This window comes from Cyclopterus lumpus, chromosome 4, assembly GCF_009769545.1.
Source record: "Cyclopterus lumpus isolate fCycLum1 chromosome 4, fCycLum1.pri, whole genome shotgun sequence".
In the NCBI taxonomy this organism is placed as follows: Eukaryota; Metazoa; Chordata; class Actinopteri; order Perciformes; family Cyclopteridae; genus Cyclopterus; species Cyclopterus lumpus.
Window position 1 is genome coordinate 11,970,433 of NC_046969.1, and position 12,241 is coordinate 11,982,673.

General features: G+C 42.4%; 1 protein-coding gene across 1 annotated transcript in view; it reads left to right on the forward strand.

Moving 5' to 3' along the window:
- The window catches only part of cachd1 (cache domain containing 1), a 70,280-nt gene that overhangs the window by 26,247 nt on the left and 31,792 nt on the right, over positions 1 to 12,241 (forward strand). Inside the window, exons 2-3 of the mRNA XM_034531774.1 lie at positions 2,837 to 2,899; positions 6,731 to 6,879. Coding sequence (XP_034387665.1) covers positions 2,837 to 2,899; positions 6,731 to 6,879 — 212 coding nt within the window. The remainder of the gene's footprint in view (positions 1 to 2,836; positions 2,900 to 6,730; positions 6,880 to 12,241) is intronic.

Genomic DNA, 12,241 nt, shown 5'->3' on the forward strand with positions numbered 1-12,241 from the left:
TGTGTGTGTGTGTGTGTCAAACAGTCAAAACGACTGCTAACACCATTTGGACATTAAGGATTAAAAGTGAGGACGATGTTAAAGTCCTGTTGACAACATATTGATACTGTGCACTGTGCTTGTTTTTAGGCCACGTAATTGGATTTTAGAACATTGCATTACCTGAATGGCCTAATTAAGGCCCATGAAGAGGGCATTGAAAAGAGATCTTGCAGTAAAGAGGCATTAGTTTATCTTCGTCTTTGTATCTGTGTGCTTGTTTGAGCTGCAACTTTTTTGATTCTCACTTTTAAGAACAGTTTCTGGTTGCTGCTGTTCATCGTCTTACATTATAGTAACCTGATTACCTGTTTGTTATTTTGCTGCTGGTCGGACAAAAGATCATGACATTGGGATGTACATATTCCACAGTTTTCTTATGTTTTGGAGACCAAAAGATTATATTAATGACAATAATGCATAGTTACTGGACTACATTCAATATGGTGCTATTCGTCACATTTCCTTGCAAGGTGGACAAAAAATGTTTACTTTTTTAAAGCATACTGGTTTAAGTCCTGTGATGTTTTGAAGGCTATTACATTGTAAAGGAACTTCTCTAACTTCCCTTTAAATGTGTGAAACCCATGACACTTTTTTGCTTGTTTGCTCTGCTTTGTAGTGGAGTGTTTGTAGTGTAGCCATGGATAGGCAATAACAGTCCAGTGAATCGGCTCCAGTTTAGTTGGATGTGGTGCATTCTAGGTAATCGGTGGCCTCTGGAATGTGTCTAACAAAAGGGGTGGACAGGCAGCAGGAAATCGCAGCAGTGAGGAACCAGGTGATTTAAGGCTTTGTGTGCAGTGGGGCGGCTTACAGTGCAACGCCAACCTGTTGCCTCAGCACAACCATTAGTCTGGTTGTTCTGTTTGTAGCTGCTGCCTGTGTGAGGAAGAAGGAAAAAGAGACGATGTTTAGCTGCTGGGACTCAGCTGTGTGTGTGTGTGTGTGTGTGTGTGTGTGTGTGTGTGTGTGTGTGTGTGTGTGTGTGTGTGTGTGTGTGTGTGTGTGTGTGTGTGTGTGTGTGTGTGTGTGTGTGTGTGTGTGTGTGTGTGTGTGTGTGTGTGTGTGTGTGTGTGTGTGTGTGTGTGTGTGTGTGTGTGTGTGTGTGTGTGTGTGTGTGTGTGTGTGTGTGTGTGTGTGTGTGTGTGTGTGTGTGTGTGTGTGTGTGTGTGTGTGTGTGTGTGTGTGTGTGTGTGTGTGTGTGTGTGTGTGTGTGTGTGTGTGTGTGTGTGTGTGTGTGTGTGTGTGTGTCTCTCTCTCTCTCTCTTAAAATGTGTCTCTGGAGCTCTCTTGGCGTGTGTTATGTCTGAGGTCACACGAGGACTTGTTTTCTCCATGCCTTAATGTAGCGCTCTGCTTCCTATTCACTTAACAATATAAATCGGGGACTATTAAAATGTTTCGGTCTGGAAGGTGGATGGGGAAATTCAACATCACCTTGTGTTTTGGGGCTAATGGAAACTTCATTTAGATTTATGGCTGACCTCCAGATTCAGACAGGTGATGCATTTTCCTCCCCGCTCTAAACTGATGTAAATAACAGAGGGTCTATGAGTTGGTTGCTTTGGCAGATAACCAGGTTGGTCGTTCTCTCTGGACCAGTAATAAAGTGGCTCCAGATGCACCCGTCTGAGCGGATAAATCCATCAGTACTAATGTTTTCAGACCAGTCTAGACGGTGATTGTCAGTGAAGTTACTTTGGGTGGTGTTCATTAATTACCTGTAGGTGCATCATATTTTGCAAGGCGCTATCACAACAACACTACACTATCCACAATACTGGGAATAAAGGAATCAGGGAATAAAGTAAATGATTGCTTGGTGATGTGTTTACAGTGTGTTATGCCGCCGTGTGTGTGTGTAAAAAATATGATTGTATATAAATGTTATTCACTTACACCTGTACTTGACCAATCAAAATGCCATTGCTATTAGAAAGGACCATCAAGCCCAGCAGTCTGATTGGATGACATGTTTCTCAAAGTTCAACACAGCAGTGGCAGCTTCATTATAGTTCGTAGGTTTAATCCGCATCAATGGCACGCAACCACAAAAAGGTCCTGGTTGGACTGGATTCTTTGTAAATGTGAGAAGTAGGGCTGCAACTAACGATTATTTAAATAATCGATTAATCTGTCAATTATTTGTTTGATTAATCGATGAATCGGATAAAAAAAAAAGTGTACATAAATAAGACGCACTTGTCTATAAACCGCAGGAAAAGGGGGCGTGGCTTGTCTCCGTGGCTTGTCTCCGTAAAAACAGCCGTCCACCACGGGGAAATAAGTTAGTTCTCGCACAACGTTACGGGTATCTCTGATGGTCTTTGCTCTACCGGCTTTTTTGTTGCTCCGCTCCGTGCTCAATTAAATTTTGTTATACTCAATCTCCGCGTCTTATTGGGTGGCGTAATAATCGCGCGACACAACGAATCGATAATGCAATTCGTTGCCAACTATTTTAATAATCGATTTTATCGATTCGTTGTTGCAGCCCTAGTGAGAAGTACAGGCATGTCTCTGAACATAAAGAGGTGTGAATGCTTGATCTCTGTGGTAAACGTGTAACACTAATGCAATAGTTTGTAAAGCTTTACAGGGAAATAACATTTGTATCGACACTTTTCATAGATGTAATCACAGAGTGGCTCAGCAACACCTGGACCAAAAATCAATTTCTAGAAAGGAACTCTGCCAGTACTCTTCTTCAGGAGATGTTTTTCAGTTATCAGATATGAATTATCTGCATCTCCTCTGATCTAACGTCACTGTCTCTGCTTCTTTCTCTCAACAGACGATTTTCAACTCGTTTTCATACAACGAGAAAACATCAAACGGAGAGACGGAAGTGCAGCAAGTGAGTAACAGTGTGTTGGTGTGTGTGTGTGTTGGTGTGTCTCTGGTCTTGTGTAGTGTTCAATTCAGCAGCAATAAACAGTCAGACTCGCAGTCACACAAACTCGCCATCAGAGGAATAAGGTGGTTTATTAAAATTCTGCGGTTGCTGTCTCATTGGCTTTGAAGTCCAGTCTGTTTTTCCACTTGTCTTTGAGCTGTTTCTCTCTCTCTCTCGCTCCTTTTTTCTCTTCTCTTTCTCCTTTTCTCTCTTCTCTTTCTCTCTCTGCTCACAATATGAGTGCCCAGCTGGAGTCAGACCGAATATGAAGGCTCGACTTTTGGCTTTTGATGACCATAAATCCACAAATCTAAATGTACTCGATTTGAGAAACCGGCGTCAAGTTAAACATTAGTACGTGCGTGCGTCAGGGATGTTGGAAGAGTGATGGTAAACAACAGACTGGTAAACAGCCACCAGCAAAAACAGACTGGTGGATGTTTGTTTGCATCTCTCCTGTGTCCTTGCTTCTGTGTGTGCATCACCGGATACATCTGTGTCAAGCCATGTGTGTGAAATATATAATATCTCACCTTGCACAGCTGTTTACTTTTCCAGAGGCAGCTCCAAATTGGCCTGGAAGTGTTGTCGCTCCTCCTTCTCAATAGAGACGTAGCCTTTTCTTTGCCGACTTGCACAAAAATAGTATTCAAACAGCCCCTAGTGTTTCCAGGCTATTGGGAGTTCATCATAATAATCAGAACCTGTTGGGCAAGTCTCTCTCTCTCTCTCTCTCTGTGTGTGTGTGTGTGTGTGTGTGTGTGTGTGTGTGTGTGTGTGTGTGTGTGTGTGTGTGTGTGTGTGTGTGTGTGTGTGTGTGTGTGTGTGTGTGTGTGTGTGTGTGTGTGTGTGTGTGTGTGTGTGTGTGTGTGTGTGTGTGTGTGTGTGTGTGTGTGTGTGTGTGTGTGTGTGTGTGTGTGTGTGTGTGTACATGTTTCATTTGTTAAACCTGTCCAGTGTGTCCGTCCGTCCGGAGTCCGTGTTGGAATAGTTTAGCAGCTCAGAGTGCCAATACGACGCCAACTAATTCAGTTGGCAGCTCTGGGCAGAGGGGGTTGTGCCCGAGAGCCAACGCAAGTGGGTTTGCAGAGGGCGAGTCTGAAGGGCGAGAGGAGCCTCTGGCCTTGAATACAAGTTTCCCCTCTGGAAATGTATTATTCTGTCCCTCTCTAATGACACGGGCCCTCCCTCTCTCTGAGTTGTGTTTCTGTATCGTTTGACTCGCTGACATGTCGCTGTCCCAGTTCACAGGTGTGGTATGTTTTCATGCTGGTCTCCCAGTCACATGCACACAAGTAATGGGTTGTTTTAACAACAAACCCAAATACTGAGCGAGCAAAATAACACGGTATTCACCGACTAAGTATTAATTATGTAGAAATACACTGCTATCTTGGCCAAATCAATCCTGTGAAAGAGATCCATTATTATTATTTAAAATATATTTTTCACATAAGTTCTAAAAGTTGAGATGAAGTTCTAAGTTACTAAGGCTCTAAGGCTCTGTGAAGTGGATGCTATGGAAGCGTTTCTTTGAGAAGTACTACACTTATCCATATTCATATCGGATTGGTGCTTTTAGTTCCTCAAACCACAGAAAAGGAAATGTTGAAGCCTGCTCGGTCTTCAGTCCCGCTGACAGCGTAGCTTGGAAAAGGTTGTTGACATATCGGTCCCACAAGAATTCGAGACGCACTAAATACTGGAAACACACCCAGTTCAAGTTATTCTATTCACACATGTACCCACATTACTACTATATTAGTTCAGGTTTATCTGTTTACTGAATTTATTCCTGCTTTGAGGATTTACTTTAGAGGCATGGTTACTTTACTTTTGTGCCAATACAAAATGAACATTTAAACAAACAAGCCACTGCATCAGCCTGGTGTCAAATAGTCTGTGGTGTTTTGATGTAATAATTCATTAATGCTGTTTGACACATTTTTATGTGTATTGCACAAAATAGCACTGCGTGAGAATACCTCTTTTTTTCAAAACTGGAAAATTCATCTCATATTATTATCATTACGATTTGACGGTGGTATTTCTTACATTGTGAGCTTTTTTTCCATTTTAGTATTAAAAAACATTTCTTTATTTCATTAAATCATGCTGAAAAATCCCATTCGGTGGAGGAAACAAAGTCAGCAGTGTGGAAGTTTAGCAACACTTTCTGATACAATCATTCAATCACAAAAACAGTTAATCGAAGTAGATGCAAGACGTGCAGTCAAGTTTCCACTGTGCTGTTTGTTCGTTGTGCAGACTTCGACAAGTGTCCTTGTTCGACTCATCCCTACATTAACCTCATCCCAGAGTAAGTCCTGGTCTTGCCACTCACTCCGGTTCTGTTGCAGAACCAACCCCTCTGGGTGCTCTAAACCCTAACAGCTGGTTGGATGGGCGGGAGAGAGGAGCCCCATTGGAAAGTGTGGTTAATCTGCAGAGCGCAGGTTTGCTTTGGCTGCAATGAGGCAGACTGTAACTTCAGCTTTAACTCGCACGGCTCAAAGTTTCTGGTTTCCCTGAAGTCAAAAGTCGAGTCATACTTTCTCCCTCCGTCTCTCGCCCCTCCCAGCTATGGAAACACTCCTCAGCTGAACACTGGCCCATTTCCCCCCCTTTTTAACACAAAGTTCACTGCAGCTAATTGCCGTGTGTGTGTGTGTGTGTGTTCCATGTGGTGGAGCAGGAGTAATTGTGGGCTGTGCCTCAGGCCCCTGTTAAACCCCTAATAGGAATAGCGGCCGGCTGATTAGGTGTACAAGCGGTCAGTGGGTCGCGCTACATTTCCTTGTTCCTGGCTTGAATCGCAGCCCTTTTGCAGGCACTAGTAATTATGGGATGTGAACAAAGGGGCTCCAGTTACTGTGAAAATAAGCCTTTTTCTGTATTCAAGAAGGCTGAGAAGATAACTTACAATGGCGTCGGAAAGTTTTCAGACCACTGCCATTTTTTTTTTATTGGCCCCGACAGCGGCCCTGGTATTGTTTTGTTTTGATAATGTCACAAAACATTACAGGTGTGTAGTTGAGATTAAAATGAAGGCTGTGGTCTGTGCAAGGGCACAGGAAGTAGGAAAGTTCTTCCATTTAAAAAAATAAAAATCAATGCACAATCTTGATGAGCCATTTTTTATTAAACAGAAATCTTGATGAAGAAACTTAATTTACACGTATTCTTACATTTTGATGTGACTTGGCTCAGGTGGATGCATCCCTTTTCTTTTGTCTCTGAGTTCTCTAGAGGTTGATTCCCTTTTGAGTCACTTTCAATTAATGGGTCATAATTCATGCAGCCCACAGCTCACAAGAGGGCAACATTCACAGTTTGTACACACGTCTATCATAACACTTTTAACCAGAGGAACCTGGATATACATGTAACCGTGGAAAACATTCAGCGGTGAGGTTTGTAGAGTCAAAGTTCTGGCAACCTGAAGACAGAGAGAGCACTGTGTGCTTCACCTGCACCGATGTATAACTCTAGCATTACCTTTAGAGCCATCACGTCATTGTTGATGAAAGAGGGCGACATTTAGAGTTGAGCTTTTTGTATTCAAAACACAAAGACGGAAAAGAAAGCAGAGGTCACTGTAAAAATAAACTTAAATACATATTTTTTTAAATCTAGTGACTAATTAGGAACCAGCAAATAAGATGGGGCTCTAGATATGGAGTTGTGTATTTACTAACATTTCAAATTTAATTTAAGCAAGATATAAATGTGAGTTAAAGGTGTCTCCACTAATCACTGACTTGTTGATGTGTCTCTGTTTCCTTTGTGCAGTTGGCCAAAAAGATCCGTGAAAAGTTTAACCGCTACCTGGACGTGGTGAACCGGAACAAACAGGTGGTGGAGGCCTCGTACACCGCTCACCTCACCTCGCCGCTCACTGCAATACAGGACTGCTGCTCCATACCTGCATCTATGATGGAGTGAGTAGCTTTCTTTTACACACACACACTCACAGTACTCATAGTTTGGGAAAGGGTGCCCACATGACAAAAAACAATTTTTATGAAATCAGCCTGAATATTTCAGATATAAGTCCTCTACTGAAGAATTTTAAAATGGCCTCAGCCTCCATTGCTTTTAAGCCAATCACCAACTCCAGCAGGCAAAAACACAGTTCAAAGCTGAGAGCTGCTTTCAGTTCTAATCTACAGAGCAGCAGCTGTCTCTACCCATCATCATCCTCTCTGTCTGTCTCTCTCTTTCTCTCTCTCTCTCTCTCTGTGTCCCCCGCCCCCTTTATCAGCTGATGTAACCAGTTATTTTTGCGAGGCTGCAAGGTCACCTGTCTTTTCTTCATTCGTGCAGAAAGGAGGCTGCCTGGTGCAGGGCCAGTGACCACCTGTAGCCGAATCATGCACATAACATACTGTACATGCATTCAACAGTTGTTCACATGGCGACATGTTTTATTTATGGCCATACATGTGTGCGCTAAACCCAGGTCTAAAATCATCGAGGAATCATGGAAAAAGACTCTGTAGGAAGGACGATGCAGGGGGAGTCACACTGGTGGTGGTGGTGGGGTGGGGGGATGGATGGACATACCAAACTGAAGCAGAGTCTGACAGATCCCTGAACTTCAAAGGATCTTCCTCAGGGGAGGAAAAAGGCACAACGCTCCCCTGCTTTTATTTTTTAGGTTCATGTCGGATTGTGAGATACTTTAAGGAGCAGAATACTTTAGCTTTTTCTTCCTGAGCCCTCTGCGTCAGGAAGCAGCTGAAGAGCCGAGCACCTCTCAGGTTGGGTCAGGCCATGATATATTTCTCATGTATGTCTCAAGTTAATGGGAAGCGTTGTTTTTGAATGCTAAACAGAATCTTTGTTCTTAAAATAATTAGTTAATCCATACTAATAATTTTAGAATCTGTGAATATGTTATCTGATAAGCAAGAACTGAAATTATAGAAAAGCCAAATACGTATATACTTATAATCATTCAGAAAAGTGTTGCTGGCACTTTGTTTGTCCTCTAGAGATGACTTACAAGTGTATCTTTATGTTCAACTGCAGTTGTTGACATGTCCTGATCATCAATCTATCATCATCAACGATGTTTATGTATCTTATATTTTTATGAAGAAATGAATGTTGGCCTTGCCTGTTGATTTCTGAAACTCTCACATATAGGTATTGGTAGCCTAAAACAAATCCAGCTTTCTATTAAAACATCATCAGCAAAAGTTCAAGCACTATACAGCTTTGTTCAAACTATTACACTTTTTTAAAAAATGGACAAAAGATTATGGCTCAGCAGTTAAGGTGCCCACCATTCTGCAACAGCAACCTCCCTTGCATTCATTCAAGGGATTTTGTTGCATCTCCTTACGAAGCGTCTTATTTAATAAAGACATAAAATGCTAAAGTAAATGAACTAATATCATGTTCCTGGTTGAACAGGATCTATGCCAGAACCAGGAGAGCTCTCAGTAGTCCACTTCAGAATGTCCTTCATTAGTTTCAGGCATCAGCTGCTTCTGGGGTCTCAGTCAGGTCAGCCAGTTTAGAGGGGGATCAGGTGGTTCACAGGGTGTCCATGTCTTTTAGCCGTCAAGCTAGCTAAGGCTATCATTTCACAGGGGAGGCCACCGAGGGCAGTGCTTAGCGCCCAGTGGTATGCTTTAATCACTGCTCGGCCTCAACAACAGGCTGGAGCTAAAAGTAGAAAATGTATGTGACTCATGGAGTTGGTGTGTGTGTGTGTGTGTGTGTGTGTGTGTATCTATGTTTATATTTTTAACATGCAATCTCCAGGTGCTCATTTCAACAGTTCCACTTGCTATGCAGTTGTTAAAGTGAGAAGTGTGCTTGGGAGCAGCCCAGATGGCATTTTATGGTCTCATTTCACCGGCGGTTCTTGAGGAGATAAGCTGCAAATGGACTGTGCCAGGAAAATGATATTCATATTATCCTGAAGACTTCTTGTGTGTCTCACCACAATAGAAGAAGATGTGGGTTGAGGGAAACCCAACACAACTTGGCCTGGTGTCCGTGAAGGCGACTGGGCTATTCTATCTGCATCAGGGTTTTGACCAGCAGCCCGTTGACCCTCAATCCAAAGCTGTTACACATGACTACATAATGAGGGGATGATGCTTTTAGATGGAAAGTGAAGGCACCAACGTTGTTACAATTTATCCTGAAAGATACATGAATGTTTGTTCCGAGATTCACGGCGATCAAGTCTATTTCCATTACCATCTTCTGTACTGTGTCCCGACCCCTTTCAAGAAATACTTTTTGCAACCCTGCTTTTATTTGTGGCAAATGGTAATCCTTCTTCATTAATCAGGATTTTACTTTCCAATACCACAATAGATACAACTTTTCTGTTTGGAAAGGGTTTTCTTTAATGGGAATAATATGTTTGACCAATCCATGAAAGGATGTTTGGTTCCATCTAGCCTAACTGTTTTACACTAAAAATGTTCAGATGCGTTGTATAAACGAGTCTCTTTATATCACAAAACAGATCTATGATCCTTAATATTCTAATCTATTCATTGCAGGTTTTTCACCTCCAACGTTTTCTACACATAGCATGGCTCTGGGTTGCTAAGCAAAACACCAGATAACGTAATATCATATCATATGAGGGATGCTATTGCAGAATGTAAATAAATTAAACATAAAGATTAAGGACAGCATAGTGCTGATACTGAGCTCATGTTTCTGAAGAGGAATTCTCACCATCTGAGCTATTTGGCAGATTTACAGTCCAGATCAAGAGTATATCTGGCACCAGTGAGCCGCTACTCAAGAGTTTGAGCTCCAGATCAATCTGATCTGCTGGTCGCTCAGTCAGCACGATGATGATGATGATGATACCTGTGTTTGCACATTAGAGAAGGAGATGCCAAAACCCCAGGCAGGTTGAAAGGGGGGTTTGTTTAAGTGACTTTAACAGGTGTACGTATCTTTTCTCTCTGTCTTCATGCCTCTGTGAATATCAATCTCTCCTTTTGTTTCTCTTTGCCTACCCTTAAACTTTACATCTGTTTATTCTCCTTTTTTCCCCTTCTTGACATATTCCCTCCTCTTAATCTTCCTTCCAATCCTTCCCCATTGATTTTCCTTCCTCCCCACTGCTGATATTCAAGGTTAGTTTACGCAGTGAGGAGGTCTTTGAGTCTCCACTATCTGGCCTGTTTCCAGCACTCGCACACCCATGCAGACTTGTATCCAAACGACTGCAGTCATCATATTGTTGGTAACATGAGTAATTTTTAAAAACCTGCCCAACAAAAGGGGCTCATTCTCCTGATCACCCGGCAGCAGAATCTCTCCTAACAATCCTTACTTATATTGTTTGTGGTACATTCACGATTCCTAAAAACCTCTTAGTTCAAGGGTCACCCTCGTGACAGCCAGCGCTGTCAGAGGCCTCTGGGCTCTGGTCCCATTGGCCCAGTCTGTAATCTGCCTTTTGTGATACCCCAACCTTCGTTGATCCTCCCTTATGCAGCAGTGCGAGGGTCTAAATCAAGGAGGGAATCAGATTCAGCTCGGCATATACAATCCCTGTGCAGATATTTCAACAACATAGCAACAAGCATTCCTTTGGTGAAGTTATCTTTGTCACTATTGCGGCATTTAGGTCACCGAGTTATTAGTTGATTTATTTAGAGCTGTACCGGCCATAATATTAGAAACAACTCTCTGTGTAATGCAGTCAATGCAAAAAAAGAGCACAGGATCAACAGCCACTGCAGCTTTTTCCTTCCCTTCTTGTGAAAGTAGCTGCTATACCAAACAGGTTCTCACTCGACATATTGATATCACAATGAGCTTTTTTGAAGCCCTCTCCATTCTCCAGCTAGCACGTAGCCTGCTTCCCCGCTGCCATTCACTGAGGGATTGCAAACGCATTAGGAGTATTGCTATTATTTATATATATATATATATATATTTATATTTACTCCTGACGTTGGAGCTCACACAACGCCGAGGCTCTTCAAGCTAATTGTACGCATTAGGTTTTCTGATGACCATATGATTGCCTCCTCTGTTGGATAAACATGGTTCCTGCAGCAGAGTACATCTTAATACAATGGATTTGATGGCAAGTCACTGCTGAACATAGCAGGTGCTGCCTTATTTAGAGGTGTCTGTGCTATGAGACACTAGGCTCTGTCTTTTCTCCAGTGTAAACTGAATTCATTGTATTTTAGTTTCATTCTGTATTAAAAGCAAAGACAAATGTGTCACAATTTCTGGAAACATCAATAAATTGTAGTTTGAATCTTTCTTAAGGACACTCACTGGCCCATTACTGGTGCTTTCTATCTGTTGAATTGTCCTCAGGATCTTTTCTAATTGCTGCATAGCGAACAACCCCTTGTGGGTGGTATGTTAATCAAGCAAGCATTCCAACAATACATTATTAATATGCATATTCAATGGAATAATTATTTAAAGCAGCGTACACTCGGTTTGGAACATACATGGACTTATATTCTTTATAGTCTTTAAATCAAATCAAGATTGAGCTGTTTGGGCTTCTCTGTCCAGCCTGACTGCAAAACAGATTTTTCTTGCCCTCATTAAAATGTTTGATCACAGTCGAAGCCCCCCTCCCCTCATCGCTCTCTCGCTCTCTCGCTCTCTCTAGCTCTCTAGCTCTTTCTCTCTCTTGTTCTCATGTGTGTTTTTGATGTGGAATTCAAAGTGGCTGCAAATGTATTTTTTATCTGGCACACATTTATGCTGAGCGTCTTGCCCACCATTTCTATGCAAAGTGAGTTGAAGGAGAATAGTAATGACTTTGGCCTTATGGGACTCTAAATGAGTGAAGTTCAAACGCAGCCTCCACATCACAGCACCTGTCAGTCAAACCGGGCCAGGGCCAGGTCTGCAAACACAGGGAGCCAAAGAGTGTGTGTGTGTGTGTTTATGTGGGCACATGTGTGTCTGTATGTTGCTGAGCCAGCGGGGGGAGGGGGGAGTTAGTTGGAGGGATGGAAGGATCAAAGCACCCAGGCTTGGTGCAGTGCAGAACAGGATGCTCCTCTGCATACCTCCCCTTTTAACTCTTAACTAAGCTCTTAACTCTAGATTCGAGCTCTGGAAACGGATGAAAGATGTTCGTAGAAAAGCCACGTGTTAAAGACGTGCTGATGGCAACTCAGTCTCATTTTTTTGACACCTCTTAAACACATTTGGGTGTGTGATCATGCTCGAGGACAACTCTGCATTACTGGGCTACATCTTTCACACATCAACAGAGCTCCGTGTAGCATGATATTTTTAAGCATAATACGCACGTGTTCATTACGAGCTCAT